Below are 23,326 nucleotides of genomic sequence, written 5' to 3'. Positions count from 1 at the left end.
GGTATAATAACCACGGGTTGCTGTAAGTAACATCATAAATGCACTGAGGCTGTGAAGAGGGAACTTGGAAACGTCTAGTAATGCGACGCCAAAGCAGACTGATAGACACCAGAACAAATATAGTCCTACCTAATTTAAAGGTGTTTACTCACTAAGCATCCTTTTCTGCAGTTGTGGGGAATTTCTCTGGATTTTTTTTATCAAGTGCTCTTTTGGCTCTTTTTTGTTGTGCCAACTGAACATTGAAAAGTGGAGATGAATTCTACCGCTTTCAATCAAACGGACAGTGCAGGACTTTTCAATAAGACTGAAGATATATTTTGTTGTAACTTTTCATCGGTGGTGACTGATAATGGCTTCGTGGCGGCGACTCCGGATGAGAGAAGTCTCTTTCTCATGAGAGTTGTCCAGATAGCAGTTATGTGCGTGTTATCGCTCACGGTGGTTTTCGGTATATTCTTTTTGGGCTGCAATCTTCTCATCAAGTCAGAGGGAATGATCAACTTTTTGGTGACGGACAGAAGACCATCCAAAGAGGTAGAAGCAGTCATTGTTGGTGCATATTAGTAGCCTAAAGGGCTCTTTGGGAGACTTTGTCAAAATGACTTGTCCTACCACTGATTCCCAGATGATGAATCCACTTTTCACCAACAGCAGAGACAGAGATACATGAATGGTCAAGTATCCACATAAGAACCAGTTTCTATTGTTCTGTTCTCGACAGTTGGCGAAAATGTAGGACAGAACAGGCCTATACTTAGACACTGTAGACACGCACATCTCCAATAATTAGCCGAAATTAGCTCTCACTTTTTGACAAACCCTCATGTAATTTAATATCTATACGCTCTCTAATTGTTATAGCCTTTTTGTCAGTGACAATCGTGTTTTACTTCAAATACTGTCTCATATTGCTAAAGCAATGGGGATGAATGAATGTTTGAAAAATGCATATTGTATGTTTTTTTTTTGCATACATGCAAGACAGTATAATGATTTAGTCTATGTGCCTAACGCGTTTCCTATTGAAGAATTGTAGATAATGAGAGGTTAAATGCATGAACGTTGGAGATATAACAATACAACAACAACTAGCTTTGTTTATTGGAATAAATTAATCCCCTAATTATGTACAAGATTTTTTCCTTTTGATTGAGCATTTCCATCAATCTGTTCTCAGTGTTAATTTGAGAAAATCATGGCTACAGTAGGTCTAGTTGGTAGAGCGTGGCGCTTGTAATGCTAAGGTAGTGGGTTCGGTTCCCGGGACCACCTATTCGTAAAATGTATGCATGCATGGCAAAGTTGGATAAAAGCATCTGCCAAATTCTATTGAGGTCATTCTTATTACAAAGCCTTTCAAAATATAACAATTCTTCAACACCAATATATAAAAAAAATATTTATTATTATCATATCGCAAACTAAACATTTTTATATATTCTATTCAAATTGTGCAAATGGCATTCATTTGACAGGGCACATTGAAAGAGAATGTGTGACATTTGCACCTTGTTGTCTTGCAGCCTAATGGTGGACCACTGAAACCAATGTGATGATAAGGGTTGGTTTTTCCACAATTGATGTGTGACGTCCTGGTCCCATTGATCATTCTGGGTTTTAATGGAAACCTGCCTGATTGTGTTTGTTCCATATCAGATGCTCAGGAAATATGTACACTCTAAATGCTGGGTTAAAAAGCAACCCAACTATTCATAGGGTGTAGGATATGCATTATGACCAAAATTAGAATTTAGACCACCATTTGTCTGGGGACCTTAAACATGATCAATTGACAAATGTATGGCGTTAATCCGCTAGGACTTATCATGCTTTGGTCAATTCATTCTCTCTGAAGTGATGGACTGATGTTTTTTTATTACAGTCTTACTGTCTTAGACATAGGCATATATGCACATTATTTACATTCATTATATAAACATACATTTTTTTGTGTGGTTTAGATGGTTTAAAATACATGTAATTTTACGCACACTATTATTTATTGCACTGCAGTGACTGACATTTTCTCATTTTCTGTCTGCATTATAAAGTTGTTCCTGTATAGACCATTGTGCGGCTTCTCTCCCCTCAGTGAAAGCATCTGTTGTTCTGCTCCTGGCTCACCTCATCTGGGCATCAGCACCACCCCCAGCTCCCCAGGGGGAACCAAACAGCACCTCCACAAAATGATTTGTCTTGTCAACCCAGACCAAGGAGGACGAAGCCACAGCACAATCTGCTGCATTCTGATAGGCCACCTGTGTCCCTGTGCTCCATGGACAGAGTTAAAACTAAAAAGCGACTACAGTTGTTTTACTTCCTCCAAAATCATGCTTGCTGCCTGCCTGGTGGTTGAGGACAAATCAATCTGGCGACCCATCAGAGTTAACTGAATTGCATTTGACATGGCCCATTATGATGTGTTATGATTGATGGACGGCAGCATAGCCTACGGGGTGCGTCTCCGGCCAAAGTCCCCAGCCACTATCTCACATATTAATTACAAATAGGACATTTTGTTTGTTAAATGGTCTTTAAAACTAATAATATGTCATTAAGCATTTTATGGGCAGTCATTACAGAGAAATTCATGATATTGCCATTTTCCCTAGATAAAATCCTCTAAGCACAAAAATGTTAAAGGTATCTCATACATAAGTGTCAATTTGGTTGAATGTGAGTATACATTCAACACTATACTCTGAGTAACTCAATGAAGTTAACTCAATGAAGTGTTACCCATTAGTTGAAATGGTCAGACAGTAGTCATATAGAGATGGATGATTAGATTACCGTGAATAATTTTGTGGTAGACTATGAGTTGTGAAAACTGACCTAACCTAAACTATGTTTAGCATCATCCAGTTATTAAAGCAGATTTAAGATTGTATAATTTTTGTTACTTTCATCGAAGCATCTTCTCTCTTCCTGTATTTAATTGTATTCTATTCTATTCTACTATTCTATTATTGTATTCTAATCATTTATTGCATTATTAAACATTTATTTCATTTATTTGAATGATTGCAATACTTGGTAATTTCCTTTATAAATTGGGGCGTATGCATCTGTAACTTGTAGGGCTGAGAATAGGTAAGGTACTGGCTCAACAGACAGGGTTGATTAAAGAAAAGGCAGCTGTAGTACGCCACACCTATTTATAACTGCCTTTGAAAGTGTGTGTGTGTGTGTGTGTGTGTGTGTGTAAAGCTCCCACTGAATAACTAATTGGTGAGGAGCCACATTCAAATTGTAGATCATGAGTCATGAGAAAAATATAATTAAATGGGAAAACGGCAATTACCGGGTGCCGGTTTCGATTGAATAGTGCCCCTGCTATACTTGACTTTCCACTAAAGAAACTAAAAGCACACCTAGATGTTTACTTACTTGCTTAAGGTAGTCCATTGCTTTTGATAATACGTTCCACTTCTGCCTATTGACGAGTCTTAGTGTGGCTTTATAGTCCAATCCTTGAATTAACCGCATCTCACACGGGCATGCATGCACACTCTCTCTGACACACACACACACACATACAGTCTTGTATAACTAACATTGTGGGGACACACAATTCAGTCCCATTCAAATCCTATTTTCCCTAACCCTAAGCCTAACCCTAACCCTAAGCCTAGCTCCTAACCCTAAAACTAACCCTAAACCTAATTCTAACCTTAACCTTAAACCCCCTAGAAAATAGCATTTGACCTTGTGGGGACTAACAAAATGTCCCCAGTTGATCACATTTGTTTGTTTACTATAATAGTATAGTTAAACACATCCACACACACACACGTGCGCACACACACACACACCATTTTAGAGGAGCCTCATTCCTCCAACAAAAAACATAATCATGCAGCGACTTTGTTGAGATGTCTAATTTAGATCACAATAGTAGGCTGTATGTTTTTCTGGACATAATACTGAACCTCCCCTTCAGCGCAGTGTGATTGTTTCATTAACGAGTTGCTGTGAATCGCTCGCAGGAGAATGTTGTGGAGCTGTTTAATATCCAGCAGAGAACAATTGTCAGTCTGCTGAAGCACCACTGTAATGATGTCGCTGAGCTAGTGGGGGGATCTCACACTGTGATGCAGACGGTCTGTAGTACTAGACTTTTGCCGACGCGTTTGATGATTTCATTCACAAGGACTGATTCAGGCTAGAAATGCAACTCATAATTGTAATGTGTTTGGTGACAATTCAGAATTATAGGGTGGTGGTGATCATCATTAACAGGAGGATAGTAGCTACAGATAATCGTACTGAGTATTGGTTGTCTTGTAGATCACAGTTTGATGAAATGACATGTTGAATTGTTACAGCTATACTCTGGAGTACAGCAATACTCTGGAGCATGGCATGAGAGCATCCCATCTCATCCTGAATCTCTGACCGTTTTCTGTTTCAAGATAGTGGTTTATGGAGGATCTGATGGTATACACAGAGCAAAAATGTAGAATCCGTGCACATTAAGGATTCTTGCTTCACGGCCTGGCTGTCTGTCAAAAAAACATTGCCACGAGGAATTGCAGCGATATGAATCAATGACTGACGCCTTTACACCCAGAAACAGTGAATCCCCAGTCTGGTTTCAGAGAGCTATTTATAGCCCATGATGTTGTACATCAAATCACCAAAGTGCCCCTCCCAGGCCCTAATGTGCAGCTGCTGCTGCTGTATGTGTCCCAAATGGCACCATATTCCCTACTGTACATACTGGGCCCTGTACAGTATACAGTATAGGGCAGGGGTATTCAACTCTTAACCTACGATGTCTGGAGCCAGCTGTAATCTCTGTTCTACCCGATAATTAATTGCACCCAACTGGTGTCCCACGTCTAAACCAGTCCCCGATGAGAGGTGAACAATGAAAAAAGCAGTGGAACTGGCTTCGAGGTTCAGAGTTAAATTTGAGGGGAATAGGGAGCCGTTTGGGACGCAGCCAATGACTAGTGTTGAGGGACAGGGCATCTCCAGGGTGTTGATTATGGCTAAAAAAAGGCCTCAGGTCTGAGCCTGCAATAGACCTGCTGATTGGTGCAGAGCTCTGATGATTGGTGGAGGTAGTCAATGATCTCGATCGCCACTGACAGCTCCAAATTGCGGCAAGACAGACACAATCATCACCCCTGTTCACTCCCTCCACCTAATTGGCACTGCATCCCCTTCTCCCACTACTCCAAAAGGCCATATCATGAGTCTGAGTCAAAGAGAGAAACACACAGAGACTCCTGTCACACGGAGACAAGGTAGTGAGTCTAAAATAAGCACTGGGTAATGTCTCCTTGCCTCCTTGCGTAATGATTCACCAACATCAGTAATTGTGGGATTCAAGCGACGGTGACAAATCCCTTTGGACTGGTTTTGGGGCAATCCCATTATATCTCATCTCAGCTGGGTGCCAGCGATGGGAGGATTGTTTCACACTGAAATATCAAAGGGATTTAGTGTGTGTAACTTCTTGGTCTTAGGTGTCACAAAATTAGAAAAATGAAATTGACTAGTGTAGAATATTGAAAATAATGCATTTCACCCATGGAAGCATTCAAAGGAAAAATACTGTAGCCTACTGAAGTTTATAGATACGTGATTGCACTTCATGTAGATTTTTGCTGAGCTATACAGACACCCTTTTCAAGTCAGTTTCACAGACACAGATCAAGCCTAGTCCTCAGACTCAAAATAATTTCCAATGGACTTGATCTGTGTCTGGGAAACCGCCCTCAAGCATAGCCACGGGAAGTAAGGGTGCCAAGGGTGCTGCAGCACCCCCTGAAAAATCAGCACCCTCCAAAACATTCTCAGCACCCACCCTCCCCCCAATTTACAGTGAGTACTATGCAGTACACCACCCATTCCTCACTATATCACACACAGCAATCAGTGCATGTTGCTTTAAAAGTCTGTTCTATTATGTCAATGTGATATTGATCTTGAAATCCATTTCAATTCTAGAGTAAGAGTGTTTGTGGGTGTATCGATCTCATGATGATCATCCAACTCTGTGCCAGTTAGTGTTCACTTTTATCATAAACTCATCACAGAGAATGAACTATTGTTAGATTATACTACTCTTGCTTTGAGATAAACACTTCTACATAGTAATTCCTTTTCCGGACATAACTTTGAGCACAGCTGGCAGTATGAGAGGACCTACAGCCTCTTCGCTTGCTGATCTTCAGCTAAACTTTCAAAACCCCTTTTTGAACGCTACATCGAGGTCACCCAGTTGATTGAATGCATAGCAGTGTTTATTCTGTCTAAACACTAATGTGTTTATAGTTTATAGTTTTTAGGGAACACCGGAGCACTGTTTACGCATAGTCTACTTCTACAGATTTTCCATGACGTTCATAATACTTCTATAAAATCCTCCAGTCCTCCCCATTTTAAAGTGACACACCTTAACCTACACAAAACGTCCTCTCTCGTGATTACATCAACTCGCATTCATAGTAACATGTATACTGTGGTGGCTATTATAAAAATAAAAATAAATTAATAATAATTTTACAGATCTAGAGTTACACAACAGAACAATGATTGAACAGAAAAGCTTCGGTTTGCAATCCCTTTTGGGGTTTTGCCAACAGTAGCGGCGGCATCAATAATAAATAGTGTGACTGAGGGAATCCTCATCAAACAACAAGGTGTTTAATAGAAATGTGCATTATTTATCCATGGCTTGTTTCAGTGCACATGATCATCGTCTTTCTACTGTTTATACATTCGCTCATTTATATTTGATCACTTGTGTTGTCCAACACCTAAGAAGCGTAGTGGGTCCAACATTATTGGCGCCCTTGATAAAGATAAGTAAAAAATCATGTATAAAATTAATAATACAAATACTGAGCAATGTTTTTATTTTGTTATTTTTTAAGGAGTAAATCAGCTTTAATATTGTAGATAGATTGTAGCTTCCATCAATGTAATTGTCTGCATAACTTCCAATCCCCATATTTTTTTTGCAAATCTATATATATATTTGCAAAAATATATATATTTTTCAGTCAATACGGAACATTTCCATAACTTTGAAAGTTTCTTAAAGTGCATTCGCTAAAACCATCAAGCGCTATGATGAAACTGGCTCTCATGAGGACTGCCACAGGAATGGAAGTCCCAGAGTTACCTCTTCTGCAGAGGGTAAGTTCATTAGAGTTACCAGCCTCAGAATTTGCAGCCCAAACAAATGCTTCACAAAGCTCAAGTAACAGACACATCTCAACATCAACCGTTTAGAAGAGAATGTTTGAATCAGGCCTTCATGGTTGAATTACTGCAAAGAAACCACTACTAAAGGACACCAATAATAAGAAGAGACTTGCTTGTGCCAAGAAACACGAGCAATGGACATTAGACCGGTGGAAATGTGTCCTTTGGTCTGGAGTCCAAATTGGAGATTTTTGGTTCCAACCGCTGTGTCTTTGTGAGACGCGGTGTGGGTGAACGGATGATCTCTGCATGTGTATTTCCCACCGTAAGCATGTAGGAGGAGGTGTTATGGTGTGGGGGTGCTTTGCTGGTGACACTGTCTGTGATTTATTTAGAATTCAAGGCACGCTTAACCAGCATGGCTACCCCAGCATTCTGCAGTGATACGCCATACCATCTGGTTTGGGCTTAATGGAACTATCATTTGTTTTTAAACAGGACAATGACCCAACACACCTCCAGGCTGTGTAACGGCTATTTAACCAAGAAGGAGAGTGATGGAGTGCTGCATCAGATGACCAGCCACAATCCATCGACCTCAATCAAATTGAGATGGTTTGGGATGAGTCGGACCGCAGAGTGAAGGGAAAGCAGCCAATAAGTGCTCCACATATGTGGGAACTCCTTGGAAAAGCATTCCTGGTGAAGCTGGTTGAGAGAATGCCAAGAGTGTGCAAAGCTGTCCTCAAGGCAAAGGGTGGCTATTTAAAGAATCTACATTTTTTGGTTACTACATGATTCCATGTGTTATTTAATAGTTTTTTTGATGTCTTCACTATTAGTCTACAATGTAGAAAATAGTAAAAATAAAGAAAAACCCTTGATTGAGTAGGTGTTCTAAAGCTTTTGACTGGTAGGGTACAAATATATATATATATATACACACACACACACTGCTACAAAAAAATAAAGGGAACACTAAAATAACACATCCTAGATCTGAATGAATGAAATATTCTTATTAAATACTTTTTTCTTTACATAGTTGAATGTGCTGACAACAAAATCACACAAAAATTATCAATGGAAATCAAATTTATCAACCCATGGAGGTCTGGATTTGGAGTCACACTCAAAATAAAGTGGAAAAACACACTACAGGCTGATCCAACTTTGATGTAATGTCCTTAAAACAAGTCAAAATGAGGCTCAGTAGTGTGTGTGGCCTCCACGTGCCTGTATGACCTCCCTACAACGCCTGGGCATGCTCCTGATGAGGTGGCGGATGGTCTCCTGAGGGATCTCCTCCCAGACCTGGACTAAAGCATCCGCCAACTCCTGGACAGTCTGTGGTGCAACGTGGCGTTGGTGGATGGAGCGAGACATGATGTCCCAGATGTGCTCAATTGGATTCAGGTCTGGGGAACGGGCGGGCCAGTCCATAGCATCAATGCCTTCCTCTTGCAGGAACTGCTGACACACTCCAGCCACATGAGGTCTAGCATTGTCTTGCATTAGGAGGAACCCAGGGCCAACCGCACCAGCATATGGTCTCACAAGGGGTCTGAGGATCTCATCTCGGTACCTAATGGCAGTCAGGCTACCTCTGGCGAGCACATGGAGGGCTGTGCGGCCCCCCAAAGAAATGCCACCCAACACCATGACTGACCCACCGCCAAACCGGTCATGCTGGAGGATGTTGCAGGCAGCAGAACGTTCTCCATGGCGTCTCCAGACTCTGTCACGTCTGTCACATGTGCGTGTGAACCTGCTTTCATCTGTGAAGAGCACAGGGCGCCAGTGGCGAATTTGCCAATCTTGGTGTTCTCTGGCAAATGCCAAACGTCCTGCACGGTGTTGGGCTGTAAGCACATGCAGACACATGCACATGTGTTTTGCAGGGCTCTGGCAGTGCTCCTCCTTGCACAAAGGCGGAGGTAGCGGTCCTGCTGCTGGGTTGTTGCCCTCCTACGGCCTCCTCCACGTCTCCTGATGTACTGGCCTGTCTCCTGGTAGCGCCTCCATGCTCTGGACACTACGCTGACAGACACAGCAAACCTTCTTGCCACAGCTCGCATTGATGTGCCATCCTGGATGAGCTGCACTACCTGAGCCACTTGTGTGGGTTGTAGACTCCGTCTCATGCTACCACTAGAGTGAAAGCACCGCCAGCATTCAAAAGTGACCAAAACATCAGCCAGGAAGCATAGGAACTGAAAAGTGGTCTGTGGTCACCACCTGCAGAACCACTCCTTTATTGGGGGTGTCTTGCTAATTGCCTATAATTTCCACCTTTTGTCTATTCCATTTGCACAACAGCATGTGAAATTTATTGTCAATCAGTGTTGCTTCCTAAGTGGACAGTTTGATTTCACAGAAGTGTGATTGACTTGGAGTTACATTGTGTTGTTTAAGTGTTCCCTTTATTTTTTTGAGCAGTGTATATATTTTCCTTTATTACTTTCTAACCCTACCACCCCTTCCCTAATTGGAGTAAACTAGTGAACCACAACGCTAAGGCTTCTACTTCCAGCATATAAAGTTGAAGTTGGAAGTTTACATACACTTAGGTTGGAGTCATTAAAACTCGTTTTTCAACCACTCCACAAATTTCTTGTTAACAAACTATAGTTTGGCAAGTCGGTTAGGACATCTACTTTGTGCATGACACAAGTGATTTTTACAACAATTGTTTACAGACAGATTATTTCACTTATAATTCACTGTATCACAATTCCAGTGGGTTAGAAGTTTACATACACTAAGTTGACTGTGCCTTTAAACAGCTTGGAAAATTCCTGAAAATGATGTCATGGCTTTAGAAGCTTCTGATAGGCTAATTGACATAACTTAAGTCCATTGGAGGTGTACCTGTGGATGTATTTCAAGGCCTACCTTGAAACTCAGTGCCTCTTTGCTTGACATCTTGGGAAAATCAAAAGAAATCAGCCAAGACCTCAGGATAAAATTGTAGACCTCCACAAGTCTGGTTCATCCTTGGGAGCAATTTCCAAACACCTGAAGGTACCACGTTCATCTGTACAAACAATAGTACGCAAGTATAAACACCATGGGACCACGCAGCCGTCATACCGCTCAGGAAGGAGACGCGTTCTGTCTCCTAGAGATGAACGTACTTTGGTGCGAAAAGTGCAAATCAATCCCAGAACAACAGCAAAGGAGTTTGTGAAGATGCTGGAGGAAACAGGTACAAAAGTATCTATATCCACAGTAAAACAAGTTCTAAATCGACCTAACCTGAAAAGCCGCTGAGCAAGGAAGAAGCCACTGCTCCAAAACTGCCATAAAAAAGCCAGACTACGGTTTGCAACTGCACATGGGGACAAAGATCGTACTTTTTGGAGAAATGTCCACTGGTCTGATGAAACAAAAATAGAACTGTTTGGCCATAATGACCATCGTTATGTTAGGAAGAAAAAGGGTGAGGCTTGCAAGCCGAAGAACACCATCCCAACCGTGAAGCACGGGGGTGGCAGCATCATGCTGTGGGGGTGCTTTGCTGCAGAAGGGACTGGTGCACTTCACAAAATAGATGGCATTATGAGGTGGGAAAATTTTGTCGATATATTGAAGCAACATCTCAAGACATCAGTCAGGAAGTTAAAGCTTGGTCGCAAATGGGTCTTCCAAATGGACAATGACCCTAAGCATACTTCCAAATGTGTGGCAAAATGGCTTAAGGACAACAAAGTCAAGGTATTGGAGTGGCCATCACAAAGCTCTGACCTCAATCCTAGAGAAAATTTGTGGGCAGAACTGAAAAAGCATGTGTGAGCAAGGAGGCCTACAAACCTGAGTCAGTTACACCAGCTCTGTCAGGAGGAATGGGCCAAAATTCGGCAAACTTATTGTGGGAAGCTTGTGGAAGGCTACCCGAAACGTTTGACCCAAGTTAAACAATTTAAAAGGCAATGCTACCAAATACTAATTCAGTGTATGTAAACTTCTGATGCACTGGGAATGTGATGAAAGAAATAAAAGTTGAAATAAATCATTCTACTATTATTCTGACATTTCACATTCTTAAAATGAAGTGGTGATCCTAACTGACCTAAGACAGGGAATTTTTACTAGGATTAAATGTCAGGAATTGTGAAACTGAGAAGGTATTTGGCTAAGGTGTATGTAAACTTCCGACTTCAACTATAAATAACATTCTATTGGTTGCAAGAATTTTGTATAATAAGTTTTGAATCCATGGTCATTTTGCGTATCAGTTCATAAACAATGTGCCATGGAATCAGTACTGTATTTCAAAAATCTCTTCCCAACAATTTTTTTTTTGCTATATTGTACGCAACATTTTTTGGGACAAATATATTCTTTTTTACTAATACATTTGCTCAGAGAAGGGGGGAGGGGGTGGGGCGCTGTTGGAAAAATACTTTTTTGAAAAAAGTTGAACTAAATGTGTTTATATTTGAGTGTAAGCTATAGAAACAAAGAAAGTCGCACACTCCATATATTTAACCTCCCAATAACTTATTTGGTAAAAAAACAAACGTTTCAGCATCACTGTGTCTTCTTCAGGGTAATGTCATGAATGTTGAACCAGGTTATGTAGACAAACTGTGCAATTAACTAATTTATTATTATTAATTATTAATACTATTAATTAATGTTGTGTTTTATTCTTTGGTTTAGTTTTAAGCAATTCCTCTGTTGGTTTTTGAGATATTTTCATCATCGCAGCATCAAGAGTTTTGTCCTTGTATCCTCTCATTTTGAATTTATCTGTCATTTTCTTAGCATTTGTCAAAATCTGACTGGTGGCCACAGATTTGTTTAACCCTGCATAACTGGCTATATGGTAGACCATTCTTGAGGGGAAGGGGATGAATACTATGCTCATGTAGCAGGGTATTGCAGTCTGTGGGCTTTGTGTATAAGTCTGTATGTAATGCGTCATTCTCTTTGATAATCCATAAATCCATTTATTTCTCTCATCAGTCTGCATGGTGAATTTGAGACATTCAGAGCTCTCCTTTAGTAGAGTTTGGAATTCATTTCGTTCCTGCTGACTTCCTTCCCAGAGCACATAGACATCATCTATGTACATTTATTAGGCTGTTATTGTAAATAAGAATGTGTTCTTAACTGACTTGCCTAGTTAAATAAATAAATTGGTCTGCTAATAAAAGTCCAGTGCACTACATTTGTGAAAAAATGTAATTCCCCCCCCAAAAAGTTTATATTAATATTTGTGTTTTATTACGATTTTTCAGGGGGTGCTGCAGTATACTTGGCACCCGTACTTCCCGCAGCTATGGAGGCAACCAGGTTTTTAGCTAAAATGCCCTGGTACTGGGTAAAGTTTATGATGCTTTTAATCTTAATAAGGGCCCCAGGAGGCATTGAAAGGTATTGAAAACAAGGGTGCCAATAAGTTTGACCCCTATCTTTTTGAGAAGTACTATTATTACTTGTTAAACAACATTTCTTTCTCCGAGCAATTGTATTAGGATAAAATCATAGAATTGTGCATTTTCTTTTTTAAATACAATATAGCTCAGAATTTTTTTCATGCAGACTTTTTTGCTCATCTTTATCAAGGGTGGCAATAATTTTGGACCTGACAGTATAATTAACCTGTTGTGTTGGTGGGGGTACTCTACAGACCCAGTAGTAGAACTTCAGGCATTCTATTCTCTCTCAGGAGAGGGATTCCATGGAAAGCAATCCCTTCTCTGACCCAATCCTGTGCTAGCACGTACTCCAGCACATTCCGGTGCATAAACTTTACAACTGGGAGCTGTTAAAATACATTTTGTTCCAATACAGTAGTTATTTTTTTTACAAACTATGGTCAGGCCGAGATGACTGTTACTTGTGCAGCCTGAAGTCCCTCTTTCTTTCTATCCTTGCCTCCCCGTCTCTCTCTCTCTCAATCTCTCTCGCTCATCGACTTCCGAGCTGTCACCATGACGCAAGTGTGTTGGGAACATGGATTTTTTTTAGCAAACGGTTCAAAAGGTTCTGCTCTGAGATGGGACTGGTACTGCCTGGAGCTCACTCTGTGCCGAGCGCAGTGGTGCTCTGACAGGCCATCTCAGTCTGGGTAGCAGTGATGAGGCCCCTCCAGGAGACCTTCATTCTTCTACAGGTGCATCGTAGCATCAGAAATGCAGAACTCACTCACGCACCACATGTCATCCATCCAGCCCCTGTCTAGACAGAAGGAAAACGTTTTTCTAGCAAAAGATACTCAGATCAGTTCAGCGTAAGGTGAAACGTTACTAAAGATGCTGCAGGTCCTAGAATACATTAGTCCTTTCACAGAAGCATCTCTTTCAGGTAAAATACATACTGTGCCTAGACATTATATTACCTATAAGGTATTGTAGATTACCATTGTTATTCCATGCTGTCCATCTAATATTCTAAATGTTGTTTTGATTCTTGCCCATGGATATGTTATATTTGTAACTGAAAGAACAATGTACAAAGGATAGCGCTATGAGCCAGCTGTGTGTAATAATGTATAAGGTCTTCTGTATAGCGCATAGTATAATGCAAAGCGCATTACTGTATAAATCTCTCAGCACAGTGTAACAGTCCATGGCATATAACAACCTGCACAGTATAAATCCATTGTCTGTGATGCATTTATTATGAACTACAAACAGATGGTTCACAAGCGTGGCTAAACACAGAACTCAGACAGGAGTCAAACCAGGACAAAACAAACAAGTCAACAGAAACAGAAACAAAGTTGAATAAACATTAGTAACAGCTTGATCCAAAAACACTAAATGTCATATTTCCACACATTCCACACACAATGAACTCAAGGATGAACAATGTTACAATAACGAATTGTGTTCTGCTCAGACCTCGCCTTGGAAATCTCTAGTGACAGATCGGACCTGGCTGAAAACCAATGGTGTCCTGGCTGGCTCTTCAGTGCACTCCAGTGGTCCCCAGCTGTCAGCTGCACTCAGCACACTGTACAAGTAATATGCAACCTTTGGCAAAAACCAAACCTCCTAAGAGGACAACAGTTGGACCCCGAACCTTTAAAAACATGTCAGACTCACTGCTTTCAGTACCCTATATTTGGTGAGCAGTTTATTTATTTTTAACATTTTTAAATTTCACCTTTATTTAACCAGGTAGGCCAGTTGAGAACAAGTTAGGTCAATTTGGCAAAAAGCTAGACTCTGTCGAAGATAACGACTGGATAGGTTTACAGTTCAGATTCAGTCAGGAGATTGTAGTCTCAATTGACATGGTTGGTGTCATGCTGCACCCAAATAATAACTATTTCCATGTTAGTTTAAGGGAGAAAATAATTGCAAAAGATGATACGTAGTCATAAAGTACATTGTAAAGAATTATACATATGTACTTCATATGAAATAATTACCCATAATAATTATAGGGCTCCAGTAGGGTGTGGCTACAGGCAGCAGCTAAACAGGGGCAAAAATAAGAAATTGTCAACGTACAGTGCCTTCGGAAAGTATTCAGACCCGTTGACTTTTCCCACATTTTGTTAGGTTACAGCTGTATTCTTAAAATTGATGAAATAGTTTTTTCCCTCATCAATCTATACACAATTACCCCATAATGAGATTTTTTTTTAATTGTTGCCAATTTATTATAAATAAAAACGGAAATATCACATTTACATAAGTATTCAGACTACTTTGTTGAAGCACCTTTGGCAGCGATTACAGACTCAAGTTTTCTTGGGTATGACGCTACAAGCTTGGCACACCTGTATTTGGAGAGTTTCTCACATTCTTTTCTGCAGATCCTCTCAAGCTCTGTCAGGTTGGATGGGGAGCGTTGCTGCACAGCTATTTTCAGGTCTCACCAGAGATGTTCGATCGGGTTCAAGTCCGGGCTCTGGCTTGACTTGTCCCGAAGCCACTGCTGCATTGTCTTGGCTGTGTGCTTAGGGTCATTGTCCTGTTGGAAGGTGAACCTTCGCCCCAGTCTAAGGTTCTGAACGGTTTGGAGCAGGTTTTCATCAAGGATCTCTCTGTACTTTGCTCCATTCATATTTGTCTCGATCCTGCCGCTGAAAAACAGCCCCACAGCGTGATGCTGCCACCATCATGCTCACCGTAGGGATGGTGCCAGGTTTCTACCAGACGTTACGCTTGGCATTCAGGCCAAGAGTTCAACCTTGGTTTTATCAGACAAGATAATGGCCTGAGAGTCTTTAGCTGCCTTTTGGCAAACTCCAAGTGTGCTGTTATGTGCCTTTTACTGAGGAGTGGCTTCCGTTTGGCCACTCTACCATAAAGGCCTGATTGGTGGAGTGCTGCAGAGATGGATGTCCTTTTGGAAGATTCTCCCATCTCCTCAGAGGAACTCTAAAGCTCTGTCAGAGTGACCATTGGGTTCTTGGTCACCTCCCTGACCAAGGCCCTTCTCCCCCGATTGCTCAGTTTGGCCGGGCGGCCAGCTCTAGGAAGGGTCTTGGTGGTTCCAAACTTCTTCCATTTAAGAATGATGGAGGCAACTGTGTTCTTTGGGACCTTCAGTGCTGCAGAAATGTTTTGGTACCCTTCCCCAGATCTGTGCCTCGACACAATCCTGTCTCGGAGCTCTACAGACAATTCCTTCGACCTCATGGCTTGGTTTTTGCTCTGACATGCACTGTCAACTGTGGGACCTTATATAGACAGGTGTGTGCCTTTCCAAATCATGCCAATCAATTGAATTTACCACAGGTGGACTCCAATCAAGTTGTAGAAACATCTCAAGGACGATCAACGGAAACAGGACGCACCTGAGCTCAATTTCGAGTCTCATAGCAAAGGGTCTGAATACTTATGTAAATACAATATTCCTGGTTTTTGTTTTTAATACATTTGCAAACATTTCTAAAAACCTGCTTTCAATTTGTCATCATGGGGGATTGTGTGTAGATTGCTGGGGAAATTGTTTTATTTAATCCCTTTTAGAATAAGGCTGTAACGTAACAAAATGTGGGAAAAGTCAAGGGGTCTGAATACTTTCCGAAGGCACTGCACGCCATGCCAACAGTACAAAGGCTATAGCATAGACACTTTGATTTGCCAATTGAGCAAAGTGTCTTGTGTTTAAGAGCTCCAGGGTAGCGCTCCTATTTTGGGAATTCCATGCTTAAATGGGCCACTGCCTAGATCTGCTTTATGATAAAACATCTACAGGTAATGACTTATTGAACTTCCTCAAATTGCTTCTCACTGTGCGGAAGCAGTCCCCATTGTGCGCTGGCCTAGGATCCATTATCGCCTGGGTCTGGAGGAGCACCACCATCACAACATCAATGTCTGCTTCCATTAAAGCAGCTGCTTACATCCAGAAGAGGTTATTAAGGCAGCAAGGCTGCTGGTCCATGATAAACCCGCATCATACTAGATGAAACAAGCAGGTGCAGGGCAAAGATAGGGGTTGCAAAATTCAAATTCCCAGGTTTTCCAGAAATCCTGTTTAGATGATGAAGTAGGATTTCTGAAAAACCTGGGAATTTTGGGAAAGTAGGCAGAATATGCAACCCTAGAGCAGACACAGAGATGCTGGATGTGGTAATAAAGAGGGTAAACAGAACAGGAAGATAATATATTTAGCTCAAAAAGGACATGACGACAAATACACTGCATTCGGAAAGTATTCAGACCCGTTGACTTTTTTCCACATTTTGTTAAGTTACAGCCTTATTCTAAAAAGTATTAAATTGTTTTTTTCCCCCCTTATCAGGGGTCTGAACACTTTCCAAAATGCACAGAATATGCTCCTTTGGAGAGAAACCATCAGGTTTTGGGATATGGAGACAATGTATCAATACACAATAGAGTCCATTAAAAGCCAATAGAGGAGATCATGAGAAGAATGAGAACAATGTCATGCCACATGTTGGCATGACATTGATTGTGGATCGGAATATGATGAAGTGTGTCAACCCTATTTTGAAAGGTGTATATGACAACAATTGAGAAACAGTCTATTTAATGTACAGGTACATTTAGTTCACCTTCGAAGGAAGATGCCTTCATGGGACAAACCACCGTGTAGGAGGAGAACAGAAAGTTATCCCGGCGGATGACATTTATCAGCAAGCCGTTTGAGAAAGGAAGGAAGAGGGAGGGATGAATCTGCTGGCCTTTGCAAATGATATAATCTGAGGAGACAGAAACAGGCTCAATCACTCACAGACTGAGTCACAGTCACAATCAGCCTCTTCACAAGCTGCATGTGGGCTAGTTAACATGACAAACAGCAAGCTCAGAAACCACTGGAAAAACAAGATAAACTACTGAAAGTCTTGTCTATGTCAATACAGCCAATACACTTTTTGTCCTGAAAATGGTGTGTTTTTCAAAATATTTAAATAAACCTTACACTAAATGGGTTATATTAGTTTTTATATTAGTTTGATCCGTGGCCGTTGCCGGGTTCGTTGCCGTGTCCACAGACGGGTGCCCACAGTGAGTAAGAGGCAGGGAGTGTGAAGCGACAGGCAGCCGCAGCACTGCCACACCTTCAAACGTGCACCAGCTGCCACAAAAGATCAGCGTCCGCTGCACAGAGGGAGCCGCTCTCCAAAAGAACACCGTTGTTCTGTTGTCCTGTACGTTTATCGTTACAAATGAAAGGTCACCACGCAATAGAATGCTGCTAGACTCTCCCTCCCTCTGACAGTTTAAAATAGTCTCTACACAGGTATTGTTGTGGCCAAATAAGCATTATTCACATTATTCATATTCGATACAGAAATATTCAAAATAAATGTTTGTCTATCCCTTTTAAAACCGCCTAACATTGTATTATCTGTTGTCAACAGAGCAGCCATCTGGGCGGGTATACAGATCAAAGCTGTATTCTGGGAGAGTTGCACCTGGCTGGGGTCAATTTGAGTCTTTGATCTGTATTCCAGTTGTTTCCTCCCTTTGTAACCATTATAGTAACCAGTATACTCCTCTCCCAGTGAAAGGGCCAAAGATTCAATTGATCAGTACTTAAAAAGGGATGTCACAGCCGAGCAGACGGTAGTCGGAAACAGCTTTCTTCCAGTGTTGCTCGAGCACTGAGGTGACGAGGGGGCAAAGTGGTTGTGACAGAGCAGTTGGGTGTTTAAGGTGCTGACAGGTAAGTCTGGAGGACACAGCGCTGTGCCACTGCCTCAGCCATTAATCTCAGCTCGCAGTCGGATTCCAACGTGTCTGCAGCTGGAGCCACAGCTCGGGTCTTAGTGGTGTGACTTCTCCGATGACCTATGTCTGGCTCTGCTCATGGAGACGGTCATCTCGTCGCTATAGGCAACAGGGAAACATCTGACCAGAGCACTTCTTACTGCTGTACACTCTCCTGTCAGTGTTACCCTGGTCTTTTACATGATAGCTCACCTCCTGGAGATGGCCATTTGATACGTCAGAATACTGAGACTGAAACCAGTCCTGCTGAGACTGAGGTTGTCCTAATATGGACACCATACAAAATATCAAATAACTTACGTACGGTATACTTTTTGGATAGAGATGGATAAGAGACGCAACAAAATGTAACATTGTGCAAATGCAATGCTGCGTGCATACAGGACACAGTGCTCTGGACACATGAAAAACCATATGCTTCCACCTCAAAGATGATATATTAGCCAATGTCAGACCCGCTGCTCAAATCAACTGGACCTCATACACTCCAGTGCCATCCCAGCCTTGGTTTGCCTGCTAAACAGCTGATAGCTTTTGACTTCAAATTCCCTAGAAAGTTGTAATAATTTGTATCTAATAAAGTCAATATCTGCCAATACTGGTGACTGCCAATATCAGCCACCAGTATTCATCCCTGTGGGTTTCAATTCCGAAATAATGTGTTTGAGGAACAATTTCTTTCAACTCGGAAGGTAAAATGACAATGTGTACTGATGAAACAGATGTCTAACTTGTCTTTGAGGGAAACTTTGTGACAGAGAGAGAGAGGATGTGGGGGACATTAGTCAGGGGAGAATGTGAACAGACTGTCATGACCAGTTCGGCATCAACTTTGTCAGCTGACAGCCAATAAGGAGCAGCGTAGCAGCGAGCTGGGCCCTGTGAGAGAGCCCCAAGGGCGGAGGAAAACAGCACCACTCTATAGCACTCCCTACTTCCATCTCCTGCCTGCCACCATCGTCACGCAACCCCACAACGAACATCTGAACAGCCCAATACTGGCAGCCACGGCAGGGGGCTCCTCTCACATGGCAGCCAGGGACATTATGTTGTCTGGGCATTTGAGAGATTATCGGAGAACTAAATTGCTTTCCAAAGGTTTCCCAAAATAGCTCGCTCAATAGTATTCTATCCGTGTAGCCTGGGGTTTCGGAGCTTTAATGCGCTTTCAGATTGTCATTAGCCAACCTATTAGATTAGTTTGTTATAAAACAGAATAGCAATAACCCTTTACATTGCGCAAGGTAGCCTGTCTTAAAGAACAGAGACGCCACATCAATCAATTCGGCTCTCCGAGGGTTTGAGAAACCCTCCCTTGTTCCCAGGCTAGGATCTTACACATTCCTGTAGGACTAATGTCCTCTGACAGCTAAGTGACAGCTGTGACTCTTATAGCCCTGAGCATCGTGTGCATTAAGGGTAGTGATGTGGGCGACACTTCTTCCCCACACAATGAAGACGGTACAGGGATAGGGGAGGCTTTGACAGGACTCCTGGTGGACTGGTACTGTGACAATCTGTCACTGTTGCACAATGCCTTTCTGCCCCCCCGCCATCACAGGAGGTTGGTTGCACCTTAATTGGGGAGGACGGGCTCGTGGTAATGGCTGTATCAAATACATCAAACACATGGTTTCCATGGTTTCCAGGTGTTTGATGCCATTCCATCCACTCCATTCCAGCCATTATTATGAGCCATCCTCCCCTCAGCAGCCTTCACTGCCCTCCGTATACCATAAAATAAGGCAGGTTTGCTGGTAGGTTGCTGCTGCCCACTGATTGGACCTCGGCACATGCCGGGATATGTCAGAGAGCGTTTCTCAGGCTTTTAGGAGCAAGAGCGAGCACACAATTACAGGTGACATTTAGAAAATTGCTAGAAGGGGAACATTTAACATGAAATGGCAACAATCTTTTTGTTATTTTTCTAGGTGTGAAAATACCTTACCCACTATCCAAACGCAAGCCTGATTTTTGTAGCAGTGAGGTTGGAAAAGTTCTCTCCCTCATCTAAAAAGGCACAGAAAGCCCGAAAACAAACTCACAAATAATAATGTCACCAAGACGGTAGCAGACCTACTATCTTATTCCGTATTTCAAATTGTGGCGTTATATCGAAAAGTTGCAGTACATTCCATAGAAAAGTTTTATTATGAATGCTTTGTACTTGTTCCTTTGTTTCTCATGTACATATTAAATATTGCTTGGGGAAGATAGAACTCTGAAAACAAGTCTGAAAAGTATGCATCCTCATTGTGACTGGCAGAGCCATAGAGATCCTATAAGCTATAGCTATTACCCCAGCAGATGCATTCACCTCAGTCGATCTAAAAACACGTAACACCTATTAGCTATGCAATTAGCCGCTACACATTAACTCAGCACCGGGATTAAAAACGATACATACAGAGTGTTCTGTTAGCAGAAAAAGTATTTTATTAACAAAAGGTAAACAAATACGCTTTCTTTACAGAGTTTTTCATTGTTGTACAGTTTTACAGCTAATTTGCTTAAATTCTACACATTTTGCCATGACTTATGCCATGTTAATATGATATCTGAGAGTGACTAACAAAAACCAATGGGGGCCCCCTGGAGGTCAGGGCCCCTGGGCACATGCCGGTCAGTAATTGGGCAATGATTACTACAAGTTTAGATAGCTGGCCAAAACATTGCAACTGACATGGGACAATAGAGGGACTGTCATTGACTGACATACCAATAGTAAAACTGCTGATGTATAACCAAGTTTTGAAATTGCACCTTACCTATTCTACTATTCTAACTCTGAACAGTAAGTTGAAACCACGACTAAGTCCCCCCCCAATTAAAAAAAAAAAAGTATTTTAATTTTTGTATGATTGTTAAAAATTGTTGTCTTCATACGCAGAACAAAGCAGCTGGGAAACCATAGCATGAAATAAACCTTCCCTTCAATGCCTTTGTGTGATTCCATCTGAAGTCCAGCTTCCCTGAAAAGCAGAATCTCTCTCTCTCTCTCTCTGGTCTTCAATGTCCCCTCTGCTTGCTTTCAGCCTGCATTTGGTTACAGTTTGCTGTCACAGTGCATCAGCTGCATCTAGACTACAGCAGGGTTCCTCTGCCCTCTCTCGGGTCTTTAAATACCAATTTCACACAGACCAGGGCCACAGTCGCCGTGTACGTCCCAAATGGCATCCTATTCCTTACAAAGTACACTACTTTTGAACATAGCCCTAGGGGCTGGGTCAAACGTAGTGCACTAAATAGGGAATAGGGTGCAATTTAGGGCACACATATCCTCACCCTTTTACTATATCACAGCAGCCAGATTCAGTTCCACTTACTGTTACCAATGGCCTTATGACTCCCTCCTGATCGGAACATTAATAATACCCATTTATGTGATAATGTATTTACTCAAGAATGATAGGACTGTACACTAAGACAGAGACTGGCCATTCACTTAGCAATGTACAGTACACAGCAACAAGACTTGCTCGAGAAAACGCAAAACAGAACAACAAAATTAATGGTGTGTTTTATTCTGTTAAGCATTCAAAAGCACAACATCAAAAGTGATCATTAGTCACTAGTCAGTTTACCCCTATCTATATGTACAAATTACCTCGACTAACCTGTACCCAAGCACATTGACTCGGTACCGGTACCACCTGTATATAGCCTCGTTATTGTTCTTTTATTGTGTTACTTTTTATTATTGTTTACTTTAGTTTATTTGATAAATATTTTCTTAACTCTTTATTGAACTGCATTGTTGGTTTAGCGCTTGTAAGTAAGCTGTAAGGTCTACACCTGTCGTATTCGGCGCATGTGACAAATAAAGTTTGATTTGATTTAGGAAGAGCTGACTTTTATCAATACATGTGCCTGTATTTACCTCCCAAAAGGAAACTACAAATTCCATGATGATCTGGACAAGACTGCCGAATCGAGGCAAAGGTAAGAATCTCTGGATTAACTATCGAATGTTAGCTAAATGTAGTAATGAATAAATTGGCAAAATGAGGTGCACGAGTGGTGCATGACTTCATAGTTCAGCATGAGGGAAATATCAGGGTCCAGAGATCATACCCAAGTTTCCTAGTAGTAATTACGAGTTGGAGGGGCATTTAAGTACATTTTTCCCAGTAGGAAGGCCGTATTTACAAGTTCCCGACATGACGTGAACACAGCATTACCCCCGGGGATAAGCCAGTCCCACCACAGGGCTGTCACAGCTTCCAGGTTTCCTCCATGGTCCCCCGAGAAGACCATTCCATAATGAGTCCTTGGTGGGGCCTGAGGTGCTGATAGGGCTAGTGGGGATTTGCAGGAAAAACAGGCGCCTGTCCAAATATAGACACCATACGCCTGAGAGAGAAGCAGCTAAGGGACATGTGTCTCTGCAAAATATGTTAATGAGCCCAAATACAGAGAATAACGAATCCCAACTTTATAAAAAAAAAGCATTGCGGGGGTGACTGTAGGAAAATGACCTACATTAGCCTCCCACTCTGAGCGAAAGAGCAGCTGTGTTGTGGAAGTTGAATCCAATTGAAACTAATGACTAAACCCACAGTAATAGGCAGTCCCCAGATTGTTTTAGCAAGGCGTTAGAGGTGCAGTGGCGACCCGTAATTTAGCTGTTTTGAGCACCACCTGTTTAGCATAAAAAATAAAAAATGATTTTGTTGTTGCCTGTTTTGCATGTTATTTTTGAATTAATACATGTCACATATCAGTTTGCAAACAATGTGAAAAAAAACGTTTCTGAAGACGCATACAAACATGGTCTCTTTTTTGCTTTCTTGAGTAAGGCAGCTCCAAAAGGAAGGTGTTTCAGCCTAGATTAGAGCTTTCTGTGGTGGTGGTGGTGGGGCAGCCAGCGGAAAATAATGTACGTAGGGATTGGTAATCTTCTCTAGTTGTGCCATGATTGGCTCAGTGTTCTGTCACTCATGGGGACACTGCTTCACCGCAAAATCTACAGGGAGAGCTAGAAAGTT

General features: G+C 41.7%; 1 protein-coding gene across 1 annotated transcript; it reads left to right on the top strand.

Annotated features, from left to right (window-relative positions):
* The first annotated feature begins 141 nt into the window (after positions 1 to 141).
* rprma (reprimo, TP53 dependent G2 arrest mediator candidate a) lies at positions 142 to 683 on the top strand. Its single transcript, XM_071340428.1, has one exon. It carries the CDS (start codon positions 256 to 258, stop codon positions 565 to 567), a length of 312 nt encoding a protein of 103 aa, XP_071196529.1. The 5' UTR covers positions 142 to 255; the 3' UTR covers positions 568 to 683.
* The last annotated feature ends 22,643 nt before the right edge of the window (positions 684 to 23,326 follow it).

The sequence above is a fragment of the Salvelinus alpinus genome, chromosome 14 (assembly GCF_045679555.1).
Source record: "Salvelinus alpinus chromosome 14, SLU_Salpinus.1, whole genome shotgun sequence".
In the NCBI taxonomy this organism is placed as follows: Eukaryota; Metazoa; Chordata; class Actinopteri; order Salmoniformes; family Salmonidae; genus Salvelinus; species Salvelinus alpinus.
The sequence above is the reverse complement of the archived record's forward strand: the minus strand, read 5'-3'. Positions and strand labels throughout refer to the sequence as shown.

Excerpts from the sequence above, each read along its gene's own strand:
- rprma (XM_071340428.1), top strand. The coding sequence starts at position 256 with ATGAATTCTACCGCTTTCAATCAAACGGACAGTGCAGGACTTTTCAAT.